The sequence below is a fragment of the Canis aureus genome, chromosome 16 (genome assembly GCF_053574225.1).
Source record: "Canis aureus isolate CA01 chromosome 16, VMU_Caureus_v.1.0, whole genome shotgun sequence".
In the NCBI taxonomy this organism is placed as follows: Eukaryota; Metazoa; Chordata; class Mammalia; order Carnivora; family Canidae; genus Canis; species Canis aureus.
Window position 1 is genome coordinate 48,424,327 of NC_135626.1, and position 23,326 is coordinate 48,447,652.

At 45.3% G+C, this 23,326-nt stretch overlaps 1 protein-coding gene across 5 annotated transcripts in view; it reads left to right on the plus strand.

Annotated features, from left to right (window-relative positions):
* Positions 1-23,326, plus strand: part of TEX2 (testis expressed 2) — a 101,744-nt gene that overhangs the window by 73,427 nt on the left and 4,991 nt on the right. For 4 of the 5 annotated variants that reach the window (XM_077853784.1, XM_077853785.1, XM_077853786.1 and 1 more), the window contains 5 exons: positions 2,149-2,295; positions 6,810-6,909; positions 15,313-15,445; positions 21,126-21,251; positions 22,947-23,156. In XM_077853784.1, coding sequence (XP_077709910.1) covers positions 2,149-2,295; positions 6,810-6,909; positions 15,313-15,445; positions 21,126-21,251; positions 22,947-23,156 — 716 coding nt within the window. The remainder of the gene's footprint in view (positions 1-2,148; positions 2,296-6,809; positions 6,910-15,312; positions 15,446-21,125; positions 21,252-22,946; positions 23,157-23,326) is intronic. The other variant, XM_077853788.1, reaches the window with a different exon arrangement.

Here is a 23,326-nt window from a genome sequence, read left to right on the forward strand (position 1 = left end):
GGGGTGGGCGCAGATGTTCAGGCAGAGAGAAAAGTGATTCCAAAAAACATGTAATACCTGTAGCATGACCAAATGCCCAGTGATCACAGACTTCTGCTCTTGTACCCAAGACCTGGTGGTAGAAGTGTCTTGGGTGAGAGGTGCCCAGCCGGCTCTGTTGGGGAAGTGTGAAACTCCTGATCTTGGGGTTGTGAGTTTGAGCTGCACGTTGAGTATAGAGATTACTTAAAAATAAAATCTTAAAAAAAAGTATTGATTAATAACAAAAGATATTACAGCACTAGAAAGGACAGAGGCGTTGTACAGCCATTGAAACCAGTGAGGTAGAGCCATGTCTTCTGAAATGGAATGACCAACATGTATTATTTTTTAAACCAGAGTTTAATTTTTTTTAAATGAGACCCACCAACGTTCCTAAGGGAGACCTGCAAAAACACCCACACTTGAAGGACTCCTAGAACATAAAATATCTCCCCTTATACGTGAGAACATTAAATATAAAAACACAAGCAAACTCCCAGACCCCCAAAGAGAGAAACGGCGCCTGCTCTGACAAGACTAGTGGACAGGTGGGCGCTGGGCAGTCCACCAGTCCCTGCACAAGCTCAGTGAGCGGTTCAGACCCACAGAGCTCCAGGCTCCAGAAAAATCACACACGGGTACATGCCATAGACCTTTGGGGTACTCACAAGTCATCACATCTCCAGGTGTCAAATGCATGAGCACTAGGCCACCTGGGTACAGTCCCCCTGGCCTAGACCCAGCCGCCCACCACAGATTGCCCTAGCGTGAGCTCATGCAGCAAGCCTGGAGATACTGCAGGAGTCTGATGTGTGTTATGGCTGCAGGCAGCCCGGAGGTCAGGGCAGATGCATTTGTACAAACCGCAGAGGGAAGAGAAAGGGTAAACAGTTTGCTCATTTCTGCATTTCTGGGTTTTTTGGTCTTTGCTTTCCAGGCTAATTGTTTCAGTAAGGCTGTAGTCTAATTAGAGATCTCAGCATAAGGAAATGTCTGTCACACCAGGTGCTGGTCACACCACCTTCTGGAAAGAGGCTCTGAGTCAGGCTGCACTGATCAACGAGGGGCCTCAGGCAGGACATGAATGGTTCCAAGTCCATTTCCTCACCCCTAAAATAGAAGTAAAGGTTCCGTCTTTCTGGGCTATTGTAAGGCATAAATGAGGGAGCCTGAGAAGTTGTCTTATCAGGGCCTGGCGCAGGGTCAGTTGGTGGCACCTGTGACGACAGTTGTGGTCTGCAAGCATTACCTGCACTGCTGGTACCTTGCCACCTATTTTTCCCTCCTGCTTCACCCCACGTGGCCCTCTCTGGGCAAGGGTCCATCGTCTGATGATTAGCCTTGGAAATCAGAGACTAACTCACGTTTGCTCTCCTCCTGCCTCGCATACTGGCTGTGCTAGATGTTTAAGACCGATTGTACCCAGCGGTGGTGAGGTCTAGGGTATGTCATTGGGCTGAGATTGGGGAGAACAGCCGGAGGGGTTTTCACAGAATTCCTGAGAACAGGCTCTCTCTAATCTGAGGCTGTGGTTCTCAGCCTCACCTGTTCATTACATCAGTGAGAGAGCTGCTGGAAATTTGGATACCCACTTAAATTAGTACCTCTGGGTGTAGGGCCCAGGCACCAGTGTTTTTAAACAGCTCCCTGCCCCACGCCCAAGAGGGCTGTGTGTTCACAGCTGACTGAGGGAGTCCTGGGCCTAGAGGCTTTGGGGCTGCCTTGGGAGGACCAGCCTGATGGTTATATGTTTTAGGGAGCCTCTGCTGGAAGAAGACAGGCAGACATTTGATCAGAGGTGTCATTAATCAGAAGTGGGTACCAAGCTCATTTGGGAGGCAGGGCAATCTGGTTGAGCTAATTGTATGAAATATTAGCTCATTCACAGGAAGACTGGTAGAAAAAGAAAAGAGACAAATAGGAGTTTTTATCTGTGATGGTGGCTTTTGTTGCTCCCTTTTTCTATTCACTGACATAACATGAGGCTTGTAATTTGTAGGGGAGAAATAAAACTCCCGTGGCCGCCCATCTCTATAGGGAAGGACCTTCAGTGACTTTGTAAAAATAAGCACCTGTCTTATTCTCCAGTTGCTTTCCAGCTAATTTTGGTTCTCTTTCTTTTGCCAGTTGCCAGAGGCTCCGCCCTCTGAGGAGGAAGAACAGGAAGCCTGGGTGAACGCCTTCCTTGGAAGAATGTTTTGGGACTTCTTAGGAGAGAAATATTGGTCTGACCTGGTATCTAAGAAAATCCAAATGAAACTCAGCAAAATAAAGGTACCGTTTTCCACCCAAGAGGCTTCCAATTCTTCATCTTTCTTAATTTTGAAGTTTTGTATCATTATATCCTAAGGGGACAAAAACTTGGCTTAAAGCATATAACATATGAGAACCACAGTATATCTTGAGCTGTGACCTTGACTGTAGGACTCACCCGACCTGGGGACCCTAGTGAATGTGCCTGTTTACTTTTTCCTTTGTGTGCCCCTCATTATTACCCACTCTAGGTGATAATCCAGAATTTGGTTTGGGAAAATGGGAGCTTTTGTAGCTGGTGTGTCATGTAGACCTCTGTTGTCTTTAAATCAGTAAGGAACTTAAATCATACTTCAGGAGCCCACCCGGCCTCAGAGTCTGGGGGCTGTTCTATCTCTGCTGCAGAAAGTGCCAGACTACAGACCTCTTTCCCAAGTCATGCTCTCTCTCCAAGCTGGGAAAGTTAGCATGGCACTCCAAATGTGTCTGGGTCTGACCTTTACTTGTGGCCAGATGGTATTTTATTTTGGGCTCTCTCTTTGCTGAAAACACCAGTCCTGGTGCTGATCAAGGTCCACTTGGAAATAAGTTTAAACTGTATAAATATTCCTCATGATTGCCACTAAGTGACTCATTTAGTACCACCTCTGCCAACCCAGAGACCTTACTAAGGTTACATAGAAGTAAGTTTCTGACCCAAGGAAGACCCAACCAAGGAGGAGTCCCTTTGGTCCCCAAATTTTCACTGAGAAGTGGCACAGTCAGCAGCTGTAGATCATTATGGGTCAGAGATACCTTTGAGATGCAGAAACAGATGAATCCTTTCCCTAGAAAAATGCACAGTGATGCAGAATTTTGCCCATGACTTCAGAGAGTTCAAGGACTCCAGGTTAGGAACTGTGGGCTAAGGTAAAATTTCATTAGAAAATGCAGGCATGAAGAAACTTCAGTGTGACTTGTGTAATTCCTTTGGGTGGCAAACCAAGGATCTTAAGGGCTCAGTCAAGTTCTGGCAAGCTGGAGGCCCATGTCCTCTCTTCCCTAAGAGGACATGAAGAAAAGAGACCACCATCTGAGCTGGAAGAGTGGATTTCGTGCAGAATTCAGGGCAAGGATTTGGGAGGGCTCAGTTGACCTGGGTCAGCCTGTTGTTTCTCAGGTAGATTGAGGGTTGAAACCACTCTGCTAGCCAGGTCCAACTGGGAGTAGGAAGCAGCAGTGACCCTTCCATGTTCGCACACAAGCAGCCAAGCTGGAGCTCACTCCACCTCTTCCCCCTTTTTAGAAAATTATGGAGAGCTTGATGAGTTCTGGGTAAAGACACGCAAGTGGGGCTGGCCCTCTTCTTTTCCCAAAGACTGCTGGGGGCCCTTCCCTGAACATGAGGGCTGGGAGTCCTGGCAGTGGGAGGCAGAAAGCAGGGCGTGCCTCAACTCCGGACAGGACGTTGCTGTCCCAATTACACACATTCCAAAACAAACTGAGGCAGGGTCTTGTCCCACGCTTCTCTTGAGTGCTGGAAGTCCATGGATCCTCTACCGTCTTGGAGAATGATAGGCTCTCTCATTCCAGAGGAAGCTGAGGGAAAGTCTTTTATTTTCATCTTCTCCCTTTGCTGGTCATGTGGGCTTTTTCAGTTTGCAGACTTAAAACTGAGGTCAGAAGTGCTAGAAGGTTAGGATGGAAAAAATGGCCTGGCTCCAGTAGTACCAGCAGGTCAATACCTGAGTGTCCTGCAAGACTAGAGGAGACCCTGGATATAATGGAATAAACAGAAAGGCAGCAGGATATTCCTACCAATTCTGAACCTGTTGCCACCCCTACCAAAAAGACTCTGATCATCATATTCTGGAAAGCCACATATTCTGGAAAGAACTAAATCTAGTAGTGAGTGTTGGTTAATGGCCAATACAAGAGCCAGAATAGCCGGAGGAGCCTGAGCTTTGACAAAGATCTCCCATCTCCTGGTTTCCCTTCAAGGCCTGACATATGGAGAACTCTTTGCTGGCTTTGCCCTGCGGTCTCAGATTGTCACCCTCACATGTGATAATGACTCATGTTGTGAAAGAGCAGCCCTGTGTGTGTATCTGGTGCCCAGTGATGGTTTAAAACAATCTGGGTTTCTGCCCCAACAGCAAGTACATTCTTGGCTTCAGCCGGCCCCTCCCAACACTGCCCCGGGGCCCTCAGTCATGGGCCTCTTATGCCTGTGTCAGCAAATGTTGTTATTGCAGACAGCTTCCAGCAGTTCCTCCCACCAACCTGAGAATGTTCCATTCACCTGAATGTCCAGTTGGGTTCACTTAAGAGGGTAAAGAACATGCAGTGGGTTCTTGTCTCTCTGTGATGCCTTTGGGTGGGAAGAAGAGAGTTTCTGGTAGAAAAGAGCAGAAGGAGTGACGTTTCCTTGCCTTCCCCTGCAGAGTAGGAAGGAGGCTGACTAGGCTGGGGCCTGTTCTAAGAGTTTTTATTCAAAGCAGTTGTGATTTGGAGGGGAAGGGTGAGAGATGTTCTAGAATCTTGGAGTTAGGCACTCAGGTGAATAAGTAGGAATCTGGGCCCTGCAGAGCCCCTCCTCATTCTGCCTACTGATGATTAGGCCTGGCCCAACCCTGCTGAGTCTTTCCCAGTCCCTGGTCCCTCAGCCCTTTGTCTCAGGTCCCTCCTCTACCCTTGTAGGAACCACAGAGTACAGAGTGGGAGGGCTGGGAGGTTGGACAGGGGACTGGGAATGCCATCTCTGCATCCACTCCCCTTGATCAGTGTTGGACTCCTGTTCCCATAGAAACCCAGCATGCTCCTGACTCACTGGGTATTAGAGTGATGATAATAGACAGTCTGGGGCAAAGGTGCAAGAATCTGGCTACGTTCTTGGCCAAGTAGGCTGATTGGAAGGTCAGCCACCACATAACAGTGATGCCTTGGAAAAAAGGTTTTCCATATCCAGCAACCACCAATTCAAAATGCACATTTGAGTACTGCCTTTGGTCACATTTTGTTCATCACAGATGTCATAATTCTTTAACTATCCCACCCCTGCAGAAAAACAGAGAAGGAGAAACTTCTCTGGTGAATTGTCAAAGTGTACAACTTAGCTGAAGAGGTCCAGCCAAAATAGGCATTAAATCCATGCCTGGCTAAATGTTACCACATTTTATGGGAAATGTTCAGTGTATGTGTATTTTAAAAAGCCAGTTTGATGCTGGTAGAAAAACTGGGGGCTCATTATAGGCTCCAGTGTCATGGGAATCTCATATATAAAGATGGCGCTACGAGTTAGTGGGGAAAGTATTGGTTGTTCAATAAGACGCCTGAGAAGGCATTGGGGAAAAAAGTTTAAAGTGGATCCCTGATTTATATCTTATACTAAAATGAAGACTAGACTACAAATTAAAATAATAATATATACACATACCTAAATTCAGGTGAAAGAAATAGATGAATTAATTCCTCAGTCTCAAGGCAAAGTAGGAATTTCTAAGCATGATATTAGTACTCCTGTTATTTCCTTTAGAGCAGGTTCCTACTGACACTGTATTAGTTGGGGTCCCAGCAGAAAACAAATGGCACACTCAAGTGGCATCACCTGAGAGGAGAGTTTGTTAAGGAAAAGATTTATAAATGTGTGGGGCAATGTAAGGAAACCAAGAACAGGGCAGGACCCAGGGCTGGCAGCAGTGGGGAGCTCTTAGCACTCTCTGTAGGGGGAAAGCAGGGAGCAGTTACCAGACCATGGCTGTGTGGAGAGGTTGCCTGTCTGACAGGAGCTGTGGCCTTCAACAGAGGGAGGGGACAAATACCTGACAGCACTCTTTTCCAAATACCTCCCCTCTTCCCTGCGCATTGGTGGATCCCATCGGCCAGCCCAACCAGAAGCCAGAGGGCAGGAGAGCCCATCGGTGTGCTTTGCACAGACCAGCCTCTCAGAACTTGAATCCAGGGGGTGCAAACAGAAAATGTCCAGCACTGTATCAAGGGATGTGAATTTTCTTTTTTTCCAAGCATTTTAATAAATATTGTGAATTTGCCTATCATAAATGTTACAGCAATTTCTTAACTCCCCACTAGTAGTCTAAGAGGGATCCACTTTCCCACACTCTAGCCAGGCATTGTTAACCTGACCAGCATGGCTGGCTCCCCCTTCCTCAGTCAGGTCTTTGGCCAATCGGCACTCTTCACAGAAGCCTTCTCCAACTTCCAAAATAGCCACCCCCGACCCACATCCTGGCTCCCTCTGTCCCACCACTAGCCTTACTGTCTCTGTAACACTAACCACTCTCTCAAACTATTTATTTATCTACTTATTTATCTGTTACCACCTCTCCAACATAAACCCCAGGATAGCAAGGAGCTTGCCTGACTTGTCCACAGCTCTCTCTGTAGGATGATGCCTCATATGCAGTATGTACTCAGTAAATTTCAGGGAAATGAATGTGTCCCCAAAACCTTGACCTTCTCTCCTTCTGAGCAGATGCTGAATTCTAACACTGACCAGGTTACTAATGTCTCATTCATTGTTTACTTTTCTCCTCCAGCTCCCCTACTTTATGAATGAACTAACTCTGACGGAACTTGACATGGGGGTGGCTATGCCAAAAATCCTTCAGGCCTTCAAGCCTTACGTTGATCACCAAGGTAACTCTTAATAATCTCTCGCAGAGAACTGACCATTTATATGAGTGTCGAAATGTCTCCATCTCTGCAGATCGAATACGAAAGCTTTGTGTTGGGAGGGAGTTCAGGGACATTTTAAGCATCTGTCTTACTTTGATTGTTTTCTGTTGTTAAGTCACTGCTTTCAGCTGATGAGGAACAGATTAGGAATAGATCTCCCTGCTAATCCTTCTAGTCTCTCGGATCACTACCATTCTTGCCCCAGCCCAGACATGGCTTTATACCTGTTGGCTTTTATGTGATTTAGAAAATAGCCAGCAGCCCTCAGCTCTCACCAAGAGCTGCCACTGTTCCTTGTGCGCACTCACACCTTTGCCTTGACCCAACCCCTAGGTTGCAAGTTCTCTGACCTTCATGCTTTACATCTTGCTGTTCCTTTCCACACCTAGTAGGTGCTCAGTAAGTGTTTTAAAAATGAAAACAGGTGTTGTCAGCAATATTTTGGGAATATGGTTGTCTGCTGGGGGAAGGTGCTCAGATTTGAGTTTTAAGACCTACTCCTGGGATCCCTGGGTGGCGCAGCGGTTTAGCGCCTGCCTTTGGCCCAGGGCGTGATCCTGGAGACCCGGGATCGAATCCCACGTCGGGCTCCCGGTGCATGGAGCCTGCTTCTCCCTCTGCCTATGTCTCTGCCTCTCTCTCTCTCACTGTGTGGCTATCATAAATAAATAAAATAAAATAAAAAATTAAAAAAAAAATAAGACCTACTCCTGACACGTTATTTACAACTACTCTTGTGGGTTGGGGCAGGAAGAGTTGATTCGGATATATAGCATTTAAATAAAATTATGATGTAAAGATTTATGTGTCTTTTGTGGCACATGGGCTTAAAAGGACCATGATGGAAAATTTAATACACAGGAGTGGGGTGAAAATAGGCATGAGGCCAGTAAGTCAGAATAGTCCGTGAACGGGCAGGCAAAATCTTCCCACCGTGGAAGCAGTTGACTTCTTTTCTGTAGTAGTCCTTTTCATTATATACCTCTTTCCACCTAAACTGGATTGACATCATTCCTCAAAAGGCACAGGACCAAGGTAGGGGAGAAAATAATTACAACTTTCTGAGACTGATATTTGTTTCAAAGTAAATGTTTTGTAAATTTAGAGACTATAGCATCTACTTTTGTTTCTGCATGGCTGTATCAGATGGCTCTTGAATCATGTTGAGTGAAATCACTCTCTGTGTTGTATACATTTGATGTAAATACAGAGATTTTTTTCTAGCCCTACAATTAGCAGCTCTGATGATCTCTTGAGCAGTATTTCAGCCAACAGTGAGCCTGTATTTTTTTTTTTTTGAGCCTGTATTTCCTTGTTTTTAGCATCCCGTGGATTTCAGAGATAGACCAGAGTATTATTTGCAAATGCCAAAGTCCACCTAATACCTGTGTGTTGAGAACACCTGGAACCCCTTGACCATGTCTATACTTTATTGAATCCATGTGCTCCTGATTTAGCTGTTTTCTGGTTCACTGAGGGTAAAACTAGAAAAGGTAATTTGCAGACAGTTTAGCTAGAATTCTTTTAACAGCATATGAAATGTTAAAAGATACATTATTTGTGTGGTGAGTACCTAGCCAGGATCTCCACCTCATCCACCTGATGGCTGCCTGCCTTCCTCTGGCTCTGGTGGGCTTTGGACTCGCCTTTGCTGTTTGCCTTTTTTTTTTCTTTTTCTTTTTTTTTTTTAAGATTTTATTTATTTATTCATGAGAAACACAGATAGAGAGGCAGAGATGCAGGCAGAGGGAGAAGCAGGCTCCATGCAGGGGGACTTGATCTCAGGTCTCCAGGATCACGCCCTGGGCTGAAGGCGGCACTAAACCACTGAGCCACCCGGGCTGCCCTGCTGTTTGCCCTTTTAGGAATTGTAACAAGCTGGTAAATGATCAGCTAATGTACACCTCCACAGAGTCAAGCTTAAATAAAGTAAATAATATGTGGACATGCTCTATTTCCTAATGTGTTAGCAGTCTCTTATCTCTGTCCTTTGTTGCATTAGTAGAAATTTCCAGCAAGAAAGAAGCAGGGCCATAACTGGGCTTTGCGGCATCTAAGGAGTGTCTCTATAGCTTTGAACTCTGCGGCCTCCCAGGGCAGCTTTGTCAGGCTTTGAGTGACATTCACCAAATGCTTAAGTCTCTTTCCTCTTCCTCTGGGGCAAGACATTTTTCTACCCAGATCAAAGCTTTGCTGGTTTTTAATCCATTTGATTCTTATTTAACTCCTTTCAGGGCAAGTTTTAGACGTCTGCCTGCTTATGTAACAAGGGAGGAAATGTTACGAAAGAAAGGAATGATGAAAGACATAAAGCCTGTGGTTTTTAAAAGTTCCATCAAATTAGGCTTTTCCAAGTCTGCAAAGGATGCATGTGATAGTCAAAATAGAAATAAACATAAAGGAAATGTGTTGTTTTGGATTCCATTGCTCTAAGGTAAACTTTTCTTTGAAGGAAATGAAAATCAGTGGTGACTGGCTAACACTGACTCTGGAAAGCAGAGCTCACCTTCCAAGGAAATGCAAGCCCTGTAAAGGCGGCCACCAGATCTCTAGGGAGGGAATCCCCACACATACCCTTTTTTTTTCTTTCTTAAATGTTTCCTAACTTGTGCGTGTTTGTTGGAAGCACCTGGCCAGGGGGTGGAGGGGGCTGGCTGTTGGGACCACAGCTGGTTGGATCACTCCATCCTCGGGATGAGGGGATGACCCGTGGCTCTGAGCACAGCTCTGGGGTCAGGCTTTGGGATTCACCACTCTGCAGCCTAGGGCAGGTTCCATAAACCCTGCTAACTGCTCTCTCCAGTGAGGAGACTATATGACTTGGTAGGCTAGGCTGGTCTGAGGGTGGAGTGGGTTAGTGCATGAAAGGCCCCTGGAAGAGGAGCGTGGGAAGTGCCGGCTGTTGTTACTTTTACCATTAGTAGTGGCACCTTCGCTGCTGCTGCTGCTCTTGGAGAGCTTAGAATGTGGGTGGCTCTGGTGCCCAGTTGACCCATTTTACAGGAATAAATGGAAAGAAAAAGGCCATTCTCAGTTGTTGTGGCCTTGCCACTAAGCAACGCCTATAGTTCTGAAATCACATGTTGGCTACCATTGGCCTGTCCAAGTGCCAGGACACACAGCCAGTTTCCTCAGGTTGAATGACCACCTTTCCCAGGGGCGTCTTCACTTCCTACCAGTGGCAGGTAGATGGAAGATAGAGAAGATTTGTCCCTTGGAAACTGGCTGTGCACCTCCCACCTCATCTCTGAGCCCTGCTCACTCCATGTGCACCTTTGACTGAGGGATGTGTATAGGTCTTTTTTCTTCCTTTAGGCTGCACAGTGGGCCCAGACACCTGGGCAGTACCCGCAGGCATGTCACCCAATGTCAGGATGAACCATGGATGTGGGCTGTGACCCCTCAGATTCAGATTAATTCATTTAGTCTCCAGGGTGTGCGGCGCATGTGTTTAACACATGACAGAAGGTATTGGATTCTATGGCAAGAATACCGTGTCCCACAGGAACAGGAACCTTGTCTGTTCTCGGAGATGCCCTTGGTTGTGACTGCTGGTGTCCGCCATCTACAGATCATCTTCTGGACCTTAACCTTTAGTGCCTGGTACCTTTATCCAGTGCTGAAACTGAAGTTACTTTGCCCCTGAGTATTGCAGAAAACTGGACCCAGAGTCCGTCTGTGGCCCGCCCATTCCTTCCACTATGCCCTTGTTAAGAGCAAATATAGCAGCCAACCCAGGGCTGAGCACAGCGACAGGGCCAGACCGTGGGGCTCAGTGCTGACAGGAATGGACCCACACACTCTAACCAGATCATGTTGCAGGAAGAAAAATTACTTTTTCCAGAAAAGAGAGAAAAATACCATTTTGTGGAACTCTGTTGGGGTGGAAGAGAGGACACTCTGATTTGTGACTAGATCAATCTTGAGAGGCAGAGCTGTTTCCGAGAACAGTTGCAGGTAGAGAGCATCTGTCCTAAAAGATACATCCTAATACAAGGAATGCTAATTTTCTGTGGTATTTGAGTGAGCAATATGGCACCAGGAACAAAATAATCACCGGTGTGCTTTTCTAAGAACCCATTAACCAACATCTGTTCATGATATGTTATTAAATGTGCCATTTTAAGAAGTTTGTTCTTTGGATGACAAATGGTGCCTCTCAAAGTGAAAATCAACCAGTAATAGTCACAATTAGAGGGAAATGGAGGAGCAGATAACATAAGGGCCAAGCTCAGGTGAGCAAGGCTTTGGGTTCTCTTACCCCTTTTAAGCAGCAGGTATCCTGTTAAGCCTACTCCAGTGAGACTGATGCCTTTTAGCTATTTTAATAATAATAAAACAATGAGCTGCCGAGTGAAATGACTAGATATCCATGGCCACAGCTAGACTGTTCTGAGGCATGGTGTCTGTCAAATAGAATACCAAGAGAAGGCTGAAGGGCCTCTTTTCATGCTGTCCGTGGTGACACATGCTAAGACATGCTTATCTCCCATGTACCAGGTGCCCCTGGCCATCTTTATTCATCTTCGAGCCTAAGGTGCCTGAAGGCGGGGATGTATCTCAGTGTCTTTAGCCGTAATGTCTTGCACTGAGAATTCGAGAAACATTTTCAGTGGAACAGGCTGTAACTTTTGCTGCAGTGTCCCTCCAAGTGGTGATGGTGGTAACTGATCCTGCCCTTGGCGGAAGAGCAGAAAAGCAGCCATCTGAGCTCCTCACAGGTTCTGGCATGAAAGCTGACTGAAGTTGTCATCGTCACTTTGTTCCCCATCTTGCCAGATGAAGTGCCGTCTTGTAGGGACTTGTTGGTAATCAGCTGCCACTCTTCATCACTGGACATCCTCTTTGCACAAGGACCCTTTCTTGTGTGGGGGAGGATCTGTTATGGACTGAACGCTTGTGTTCCCCTGTTCCCCCCAGTTCAGATGTTAGAGGCCTAACTTACAATGTAATGATATTTGGAGGTGGGGCTTTGGGGCAGTGATTAGGTTTGGAGGAGTTCATGAGGGATGGGTCCTCATGATGGGACTGTGCCCTCATGAGCAGAGACCAGTGGGCTAGCTTGCTCTCTCTGTCTGCCGTGTGAGGACACAGGGAGAAGGTGGCCTTCTGCAAGCCAGAAGAACACTGACTGGGACTGATTTGGCCGGTGCCTTGATCTCAGACTTCCAGCCTCCAGAGCTTCAAGAAACCAATGCCTGCTGATTAAGCCGCCCAATCTGTGGTGTTCTGTGATAGCAGCCCAAGCAGACTAACAAAGACCCTTTGTTTTCATGGCCTTTCTGGAGACCTCTGAATGCACTGACAGCCTTACTCCTATTAAAGGCTTAAAAATTTGTTCTGCTCAACTTCTGGTTTTTGTCCCTGAGCTCTAGCAAGAGCAGATCGTGACAGAAAGCAGCATTTTAAGTGGAATGCCTCACAGGAGTCTTAACATTTGTCAGAAGCACAAAAGAGAGAGTTCTGCAACCACGTTCATCCAGGCGAGTGGCCTTCAGTTTGGTTAAGACACCGCTGGTGGAACAGGGTGTGTCTCCATCCTTACGTTGCTGACACATTTGTCCACAAGGAGAAGACAGCCTCCCAGGTGCCATTAATTTCCTTGTCCAGTCCTCTCAGGCAGGAGCCTCCCAACTGACCCGTGACGTGACTGGTCGTTCTCGGCTCCAGGTTGTGTGTGCTCCAGGGTTCTCGGGGGGCTCTTTGGCTCGCCAAATCATTGTCACAGAAGCAAGTTGTTCTTTGCACCTAATGCTAAAATAGTCTCCTTACCCTCATCTAAATGCAAGCAAGTGTGTCAAGTAATTTGTTGGAATGGTTGCAGTTTATATCTGTTTTTTAAAGTTTTCAAGACCTTCTTGACTCCTTCATATTCTCCCCGCCAGCCAGGGCTGGACATAGCCCTGGGGGTGGGCCTGTTGGGGCCTGTATAATGACATTAAAAAACCGACCCCATTCCTCATGCAGAGGCTGGATCAGATGTCCATGCTTCATACCCTCCCCAGCCCAGACAGGGCTCTCTGCCTGCCCTGTGTCCCCTTGGCCCAGTGGCCTTCTCTCGTTCAGTCCCCATCTGCCTTGGCAGCAGCAGAAAACTAGGCTGGAGCAGAGAGTCCTGGAAGTAAGGACATGGGGCTGGTGACAGCAGAGGGACGAGCCCTGGCCAGGATGGACATAGCCCTCCCCTGAAGAGGCAGTGCAGTCCCTCCCTTGTGCACATGAGGAGATCTAGAAACTTGCAAGGGAACTCCAGCCCTGGTCCATGTGCTAGGGCTCCACATGCATCTTCCCTCTGCCTGCCTCACTTCAACTCCTGGCGGAGGGAGCGCTGAACCACATGTCACTGGGCAGGATGTTCCAGTTACCAGGGTGTAAGTCAGCAGTGCACTAAGCTGTATCCACACCTCCTCATAAAAAAACAGACAGACAAAACCTTGGACTTTATAAGAAGGAAAATTCTGCATTGCCTTTATTATGACAATCTTCAAAGGCACTACATACACTATTAATATTTATTAGAAACCTGACCAGGATTCTCAGAAGTTATTTCTGAATACATAACAACAGCCAGGTAGTTGGGGTCTATCGATTCTCAAGTTTAAAAAAGGTCGACATATTATACAGCAATAAATACCTTCTTTATTGATGTTCTATCTATACTGAATTTAAAGCCTATTCATATCTGGCTTTTTGCCCTATTCCCTTTCCACTGGAAGTGATTAATGACTAAATGTCTTCATTAAAGCAGATGTACCGGGATCCCTGGGTGGCGCAGCGGTTTGGCGGCTGCCTTTGGCCCAGGGCGCGATCCTGGAGACCCAGGATCGAATCCCACGTCAGGCTCCCGGTGCATGGAGCCTGCTTCTCCCTCCTCCTGTGTCTCTGCCTCTTTCCCTCTCTCTATGTCTATCATGAATAAATAAATAAATCTTTAAAAAAAAAAATTAAAAAAAAAAATAAATAAAGCAGATGTACCCTTTGTTTCCAGTAACTACCTATGAAGAGCAAGCTAATTGATGATTTTTAACTGCTTAATGTAAGCAAGAAATAAAGCAGTTTTGTGAGTTGCTACAAACAAAGTCACAATTGACCTACATGTCACCTAATGTCATTCATGGAAAACAATTACCTTTAATTATGATAAAAAGAATTTGTTGAAAACAAAATGGGAATTATTCTGCCTGTAGTGAGGAATTACACCATTAGTGCTTCTTGAGGTTAAGCAAAGCTTTTATCTAAAATGGTAGCCAAATAGGGGATAGATTATTTACTGTAATTGCTTGAAATGCTGCTCTGTGTCAGCGATGGTTTTAGATGAGTTTCCTGCTTCCTTTTAGATGTTGTCATGCATCTTATGAGGATCTATAAAGTGGATTAACATTTAAACACCCACTTGAACAATCACATTTTGACTGAAAGTCCATGAAGTGTCACAGAACCTTGAGTCTAAAAATCACAACGTAGCATGTTCTACCCCAAATCCTAGAGTCCTTGTGTGGAAGGTCAGGAGATAATCTCTGATTGCATTTTGGACTTCTGGTCAGTGACTGCTTCTGTTGGTGGGCCATCCCACTGAAATTCCACAAAGTTGAAACCCTCTTAGATACGATCTCACTGATACTGGTGTCTTTTCTAAGGAACAGGGTTTTAAACTAAGGTACAAAGCAGTTATCCCACTTTATCTGGATAATTATGGTGCTTGAACATTAATTCTTTTGTTTCCATTACTAAGCAATTTCCAGAAAGAATAGGGTGCTAAAAATGTTTGTCCCTATCCCAATCATACTGAGCTCAGTCTGAAACATTTCCTGTGCTCCACTCCCCCACCAACATGAGGTTATTTTAAGGCAGTGGTTCTCATGTGTGGCTTTAAAGAATAGCCCAGCATTCAGTGAGGTCTCCGCACCTCTCTTCTTCCTCATAATTGGCTGGGAATCAGCGACTTTGTCCTGGTTTTGCCCTAGGTCAAGCCATCCTCCTGTTGGGAGTGTATTTTCTTATTAAATGTGAGAAGACTGTGTCTCTCATGAATAAATAAATAAAATCATTTTTAAAATTAAATAAATAAATGCGAGAAAAACCCAGAGAACAGGACCATTCCAGGACTGACAGGTTGCACTGAGCTCACCATTTTAATGGATATTCACATGTTGGCAAAGTGACAAACACTTGAACCATTTCCAGGAGCTTTTCTTTACATGACCTCCTGTTGCATGCATTGATAGTACAGGCAATATAAATCTACAGGCTTTCAATGTGATACCTACTTCAGTACCTTAAAATGTAAGTTTTTATATTGTCACTTATAGTCGTGTTTTTGGCAGGGATGGGAACCTTCTGTTTTTTCACTGTTTCTCTCTCCAGGACTGTGGATTGATTTGGAAATGTCCTACAATGGGTCCTTTCTGATGACTCTCGAGACCAAAATGAATTTGACCAAACTAGGTAAAGAGCCTCTTGTTGAAGCCCTGAAGGTTGGAGAAATTGGCAAAGAAGGGTAAGGGGCCATACAAATTTACTAACCCATCCCCGGGGAACCAACCTCTTCCTCTAGCCTTTGGGAAGCAACTTGGATGTGTAATAGCCTCGGATGTTGAGTGAGCTTCCATGCATGTACTTCTGGACCACAGAGGATTTCAGGGAGGGGTTCCCGACTTCCATCTCCCCAAGACTGGGAGTCCCCACCTCTGCTCAGCACCTTTTGGCCTCATTGCTGCCAGGGGGGCACACAGAGCAATTATTCAGAAAGCATCATTGACTCAGACCAGTAGGACAGGCTCATCTGCACAAGAAAATGCTCTGTGAAAAGAATCCTCATTCAGAAACTTCCTCTGTCAACTTGCAGCCACAAACAGCATTGTGTGGGAAGGCTAAGGTCCCTGGAGGGGGCGGGGGGAGGGGGGGGTCGGTCCATCTGCTTTAATCATAAAGTCTAAATTATTTCAATTGATCTTGTAGCCAACAGGGTGCTTCTAAAGTGTTTTGAGATGTATTTTCCTTAAATAATAAAATATTGATTTACTTAGTAAATTCCTCTCTTTGTAGAAGATATTGCATCTGCTGCCCACAGTTTGTTTGATTTAGTAAATATTTCAAATTCGTGAGATAGGTAATAAAGGTTTATTTTTTCCCCCTTAGAGGCCTAGAATGGATAAATTGGAACTTTAGTTTTCCATATGCCTTAAAATACTCCTTTATATTATTGTTTTGACCAAACTAAAAATACTGATTAGAGTCTACTTCTCACATTTTTATCCGTTGGCATGGAATTAACAGTACAATGACAGAAAAACCCCACAAGGAGCCACCTTCGCAGGGTCTATATATAAGACACACAGACTCTTAGATTTTTGCTTGGTTATGATGCTGACCTAGTGCTTGTATTCATACATATGGTCATAGCAGATTGGCAGAGGGGGGGATGGTTAGACATTTGAGAATGTGCTTTTACTTAGATTATTCTGATTTCTCCCAGTTACTTAATGAAATGTTATTTTAACAATTGGAGAATTTCCCTACCTGTATGCAATCTAACCTGTATCTGTGCTGTTTTCCTTTCACTTTTCTGCTATTTGTTAAAATGTGTTTGGATTCGGCAATCTGTGGATTGTATTTTCTGGTGAGTGGTGTTTATCAACTCTCCATGTAGCATTTCATACCCTGTAGGTGCTGAGTCTTGTTTGGTCCCATGTGACGCCACTAGGAAGCTTGTCGTTTCATCATGTCCCTGAACATAAAGGCTCAGTTTGTAGACCTAAGAGGATTGAGGTCAGAGTACATAAGAGGCTTTCCTGGGAGGGAAAGTCTTGCCAACTTCCCTCATCTGAGTTGCTGGTGTTTTGATCTAGTTCTCTAATCAGACTCAATTTCCTGTGTCTGGACGCCCCCACCCCACTGCCATGCACAGCTGTGTATTAGCTGCCCAGCCTGTAAGACAAAGCACCATGGGCAGAAGCAGCCTTGAAAGTGAGTTCTAACTATACAGGAGAGGGCAGAGCAAATGTCAGAAGCCTTGTGGAAGGAGTCCATTCTCAACAGCACAGGGTGACTGGACTCCTTAGAAAGGGGTGTCTTGGGTAGCAGACGGGGCCCCAACACAGCCAGGTCCCTGAGATCTTGGCCATTTAGGTGTGCCACGTTCATGTGACTCTCTTGGCACAATTTCAAGTTCATAAACCTTGGCTGATCAAAGAGGATGGGCATGTTTCTGAGTAAGCAGTGCTTCTCCAGACTACATGAAAAAAAAATCCTCTGCTTTTGGAATATGATGGTATATTTTGTAATATACTTCTGAAGTACCATTTTTGTCCTAGTAGAGCGGGTATAAAATGTTTTGCCTCTTCCTATGGTGTTACGTTATATGTTGATGGGTAATTGGCTGTCATTTAATTTTAAAAGCAAGGGAAAAAACCCATTCCAAGTACTTCATTTGAGAGAAAAAGGCCTAGAAAGATAGATCTTTAACTTTATATATATATATATATATATATAAAGGACCCCTTTAGGAATTCAGGAGTTCTGGATCCTCCCTGAAAATGTCTATACCTGTACGGTTTTGACTCACAATTTCTGGGAGCACTGAGAGCCTCTGAAAGCCCATCCATAACTAAGAACCTAATCCCAGAAGAGATTCTAGAACCCACTTCATCACTTCCTCAATCATGAGCACACCAGAATCCCCCTAAGTCTAAATACTGAGAGACCGAAATTCCTTATTGGCAAATCTCTCCAAAGTGGAGGCTGTGGCTGGGCCTCTGCTTTGTTTCATGGCTTTCTTTTCAGTCCCCTTCAAGTGTGCAAATGACTGTGGCCTGGGGAGTCTCTAGAAGAAGCTGCTCAACCTGTGAGAAGCCCCACTTATTGTTAGAAAGTTTGTTCATGTCCTCACGTTATTATCCTGAGGATGATAGTGAGAAATGCCAATCTGTGTTGCTTTATTCTAGTGAAGTCCTTTCTCTGAAATATGTCTTTATATCTGTAGATATTTTTCCTTTAGTCTCTATTTCCCAAATAGCCACCCTCTTACATATTGTAGTTTACATCACCTTGGGGCAATAAGGTGCTCAAAGTGGAATTCAGGTAGTAACTTTAGGAAATGACTTGAAGAGGACCAGAGTGAGTCAGTAAGGGGAATTTTTTACAGGCTGGCTGCTCTCTAAAGGAACTGTGGCTTTGGAGGCACTTGGCCAGTTCATGTTCTTCCACTGCAGCCTGGGTCTGGTGGGACAGTCCCCATAGGGGGGCCATTGTGACCTCTGAATTGGGTCCCTAGGTCACAGTATACTCCCAACCACCACAACCCTGAAGCTCCTGTGTTTTGTGAGCCAAGTGCCTGCAGCCCACACTGTGACTTGGTCTCGCTCTGTGGGTATACGCACATGCATGTCTGTGGCAAATGAATGGTGCCAATTTCACTCCCAAGAAAATACATTCTCCTGTGTGGCCACCTCACTGTGCTGTTTAATCTAATTATGCATCCTTTTTTTTTTTTTTTTTTTTTAGGATTTTATTTATTCATGAGAGAGACAGAGACAGAGACACAGGCAGAGGGAGAAGCAGGCTCCTTGCAGGGAGCCTGACGTGGGACTCGATCCCAGGACTCTGGGATCACGCCCTGGGCTGAAGGCAGTGCTAAACCGCTGAGCCACCAGGGCTGTGCTTAATTCACTTTTTCTTATGTATCTGACTCCAAGCTCATATCCAAATAGATTTTTAGCAGAGGCAGCAAAACTAGAATTAGCCCTTTAAGGTGGCTCTTTGAAAGGATATCATAGCTGGATTCTAAGAAGCATTTTTAAAAATTAGGCTTATTATGTTTAGCACACCTTATTTAAGAATGTGCAGTGTATTTTTCTCTGAAGTTCATACTGACATCATGATATCATAAAATGCATGTTCAGTTATAAAACTGAGTAACAGCCAAACATTTAGTTACCCATTTAATTAGTTAAGTATTGGGTGCCACATAGAGGTACTGTTTGGTCAAAATCAGAATTTCATGTCACCTAATCTACTTTAACTGATAGGGCATTGTCTAAATTATTAACTTCAGCCACAAAAATTTATCCTGTTCTCTATCCTGCAGAGGATTAATTTGGGAACCTGAGAGCTCTCTGCAGTGCTCAGCCTTTGGCATCTTTTGCTTCAAGTCTGGAGGCTGCCAGATGACAAATACCAGTGGGGACAGGAGGGGATGGTGGCTCAGCAGGTTTCACTGCAGTCCCAGATCTCAAGGCAGCTTTTTTAGTGCTGCGTGGATGGGGAACAGGCTACCTGTGCAGTCAGGACACAGACTCCTCATCTGATAGCTCTAGGTCTGAGACCCAGGGAGCCTAGTCATTGTATTTATGGACAAGGAAAATGGATGTCTCAGCTGGTTGTGTTATCTGGGGATTTGACTCCCCAACTTTCCTCATCTCAACACCCAATTTGGGCTTTCTTGGGAATAATATTTTGCTGTGCACATTTTATATAAGAGAAGATCTCTGTAAGGACTGCCTAACCATGGAAAGCTCCAAAATGGCTTTGTGATCAATGAGCACCCATATACATTCCTGGACTAGCCAGGATTCTAACGGAAGGAGAAAGAATCAGTTAGATGCTATCCCCATGCCCTTTTGTATCTGCAGGGGGAGTTTCCCTTTAACTGTACATGAAAGCCTGTTGGCTGAAACAGCTTGCTCTCATGTTTCAGAGCTGGGGTTGAGGAAGATCCGGGTGTCCTGCCAGGGAGGACACTGGTGGGGTCTTCTTACAGTCAAGCTCCTGTTTCAGGGGTGGAGATTTCAGCCCCACCCTTCCAGGGCTGGGGCCTCTGCTGGGCCTTTAAGTCTGCCCTCCTGTATGTACTCTGCCCTGGGTGCCCTTGGTCCCCATTGGCCAAGGGATGGCTGCTCGATGTGAGATCAGAGGAAGACCTCAAAGGCATTGCACCTGTAAGGATAGGACCTAAGCTCCACTGCCCTCCTCTCTCCTGGTAATTTTGTCCTTATCAAAAATACAAGGCCTTGCCTCTGCTTTGTGACTATTTGGTTGCTTAGTGTGTTCAGAGACTACTTTGTCTCTTGTTCGCTTCATCCCAATTAAGTCTCTGAGGCTCAGGGACGGACCCTGCCTCTCTGCTTCTCTGAAGCAAAGCCACCATCCAGGAAGGAAATTGCCTTCTATGGGGCTGAAGCTCAGCCAAGAATCCTCCTCCCCTGTCCCATACCATTAGAGGGGCACTTGCCACTGCTGGTGATCTAGTAATCCCTATGCCTCTGGAAACTGAGTATTCAACCTGGGAAGATGAATGAGAGACTTTGCTTGTTGATGAGGCTTTGTATAACTTTATTTGTTGTTGTTGTTTTTTAAAGATTTATTTCTTATTCATGAGAGACAGAGAGAGGCAGAGACACAGGCAGAGGGAGAAGCAGGCTCCCTGTGGGGAGCCCGATGTGCAACTGTATCCCAGGACCCTGGGATCATGACCTGAGCCAAAGGCAGATGCTCAACTGCTGAACCACCTAGACATGCTTTTATTACTTTATTTTTAAAATGGTTTTTAAATTTGTATTTCTCCAGAAAACTTCCTGGGTTCTCCTGTCAGTTGATTCCCCGAGTCCCTTGAGATTTGTCATGTGTGATTGTTAGCTTTTTCTATGGCCTTTAGGGGCTAGGGCAGGTATGGGGTAACATATGTAGTTTCACTAGAAAGGAGTCTCGAGTCAAAACTAATGTGGAGGTGAATAAGAAAGCATCATAGCTGTTAAACTCAGCCAGAGTCAAGGGACTTGCCTGAACATCCCCGTCATGGGTGAGGGGAGGTCATGTCGCCAACATAAGCTGTCACCTCACCCCTGCAACCATCATTCTTTCCATTCACCCTCCCACTTGGCTCCTGCTGCACTTTGATGAGATCCCTGCATTTTGTGTGGACTGCATCACACTCCCACCACCTGTCCTGACGCATGCACAAAATAGAACTCTTGAGGTCCAAGTCCTTTGCACTGCTCTTAGGGAACTTGGCACTGAAGAGCCTCCTGGGTAGCCTGACCAATCCGAGGACTCTTGGATTGGGCCTCTTCTTTTCTGGGCAGAGTGGGGAGACTGAGGACCTGTTAGCGGTGGAGCATGTGTGTTCTCTTTCTAAGCAGAGCCTGAAGGACAGGCTACGGTGGTGACTCTGCCCTGATCAGTTGCAGGCCCAGGGCGTACTGTCTGGCGGACAGCGATGAGGAGTCCTCCAGTGCTGGCTCCTCTGATGAAGACGACGCTCCAGAGCCCAGCGCAGGAGACAAACCACTTCTCCCGGGGGCTGAAGGGTGAGTGGATCCAGTTTTGAGGGTCTCCAGGGGTTGGGGTACCAAGTTGGGAGTGAGCTTTTTTCCCCCTCTTCCTGGTAATCTTTCTTCCTCCTTCACATCGAGTGAATGGTTTTTGCATTAAGAACCCAGAGTGGCTAGAAACTCCAGGCCCCACAGCCAAAAGATCCAAATAGCTTTTCTTAGCTAAGAAGGTCCCCATCTGGATGGCTTTCTTGGGCGATTGAAAAAAAAAAGTATTTTTTAAAGATTTTATTTAAATTCAAGTTCAGCATATATTGTAGTATTAGTTTGAGTAGAATTTAGTGATGCATCACTTGAATATAAGAAAATTATGCATAGAGAATTGAAAGGCGAGCTTCTCGCAAGGGGCACAGCTTATACAACACCTCCCCCTGGTGCCGGGTGGAGAGCACTGCTCCCCTTCAGTCGGGTCACAATTATGCTGAGCTGCCTGCCAGTTCCTTCTAGCAAGGCTGGAACAGTCTAGTGATTTCTTTGGTGTGTTTTAAAGATGTGGGTCACTTAGCTGATCTTTTAGATCATGACTTCATTTTCAGAGCTCCCTTTGACTGTTATGTGGACTCTGGAATAATCAGAGTGCTTAAATAGCTTCTCTGTAAGGATCTGTTAGTTATTTAAGGTGAGTTGAAGAAAATAAGATTGTAAAGAAACCAGAGATTCAGAAGCACTTGTAAGAAGATATCAGCCTATTCACTTTTGAAATCCTACAGAATATGAAAAGAATCCAGACATTTGAGAAATTGATATCTAAAGTTTGCAGGTTTTTTTTAATATATATTTTATTTATTCATGAGAGACACAGAGAGAGAGGCAAAGACACATGCAGAGGGAGAAGCAGGCTCCATGCAGGGAGCCCCATGTGGGACTCGATCCCAGGTCTCCAGGATCACACCCTGGGCTGAAGGCGGCGCTAAACCACTGGAGCCACCCGTGCTGCCCATGTGTGCGTTTTTTAAAAAACAAATATCTTCCCTTCTTAAAGCAGTCTTATGGTAACTATGACCTGATAGAAAAGCTTGCTTTCTTGACCTGCTAGCATGCCAGCTTGATTAGCATTTTTTTTTTTAGAAAGAAGTTCTAAGCCCTTTGAAAAGTAGTTGCCATTTAAAATTGATATATCACCTAAAAGACAGTCAGTTAAATACTGTATTTTATGTCTCTGTTGATGCAGCATGATTTCCTTTTTGAAGTGTAGAGATGGGGAGATTCCTCTAAGAGGACACAGGATTTACAGTCACTAGCAGAGGGTTATTAAGGAGGAAAGGTCTGATGTCTTCTCTGCACTGTGACAACTTTGTCTCTCCATGGGTCAAGACTTGGGTTCTGATCCCCATACCATCTCTAAAGTAGTAGTTTCTCACTGAGAGGTTATTTTGTGCCCCTGCCGGCACCCCACCCCCACCCCCGGTGGACATTCAGCAATGTCTAGAGACAATTTTTTATTATCATGACTGGGGGAAGCCTGCTGTTAACATCTAGAAGGTTGAGGCTGCTAACCATCCTGCAGTGCCCAAGACAGACCCTACAGCAGAGAAATACTCAGTCCAAAATGTCAGTAATGCTTCGGTTGAAAAACTCTGGTCTAAAGTGAGGTGAACGAAGAGCCACAGAGTTTGTGTGTGTGGAGGAGCAAAATTTATACTAACACCTGTCTGTGTCCCTCATTTAAAGGTATGTGGGAGGTCATCGAACAAGTAAGATTATGAGGTTTGTTGATAAGATTACCAAGTCAAAATACTTCCAAAAAGCAACTGAGACAGAGTTCATTAAGAAGAAGATTGAAGAAGTCTCCAATACACCCCTGCTGCTAACTGTGGAAGTACAAGAATGCAGAGGAACCCTGGCAGTCAACATTCCACCTCCGCCGACTGACCGGATATGGTGCGTACAGCCTGTTGTGTGGCTAGAAAGATCCCAGCATGCTTACCCTTGACATTATGGGAAGTACCTCCTCTTGGGCAGAAGCACTTTCACACGTTTTTTCATGGAACGTAATGTCTGTTGTAAATCCAACTCTATTTTCTTCTGTGAATGGTTCGTTCACATGTTAA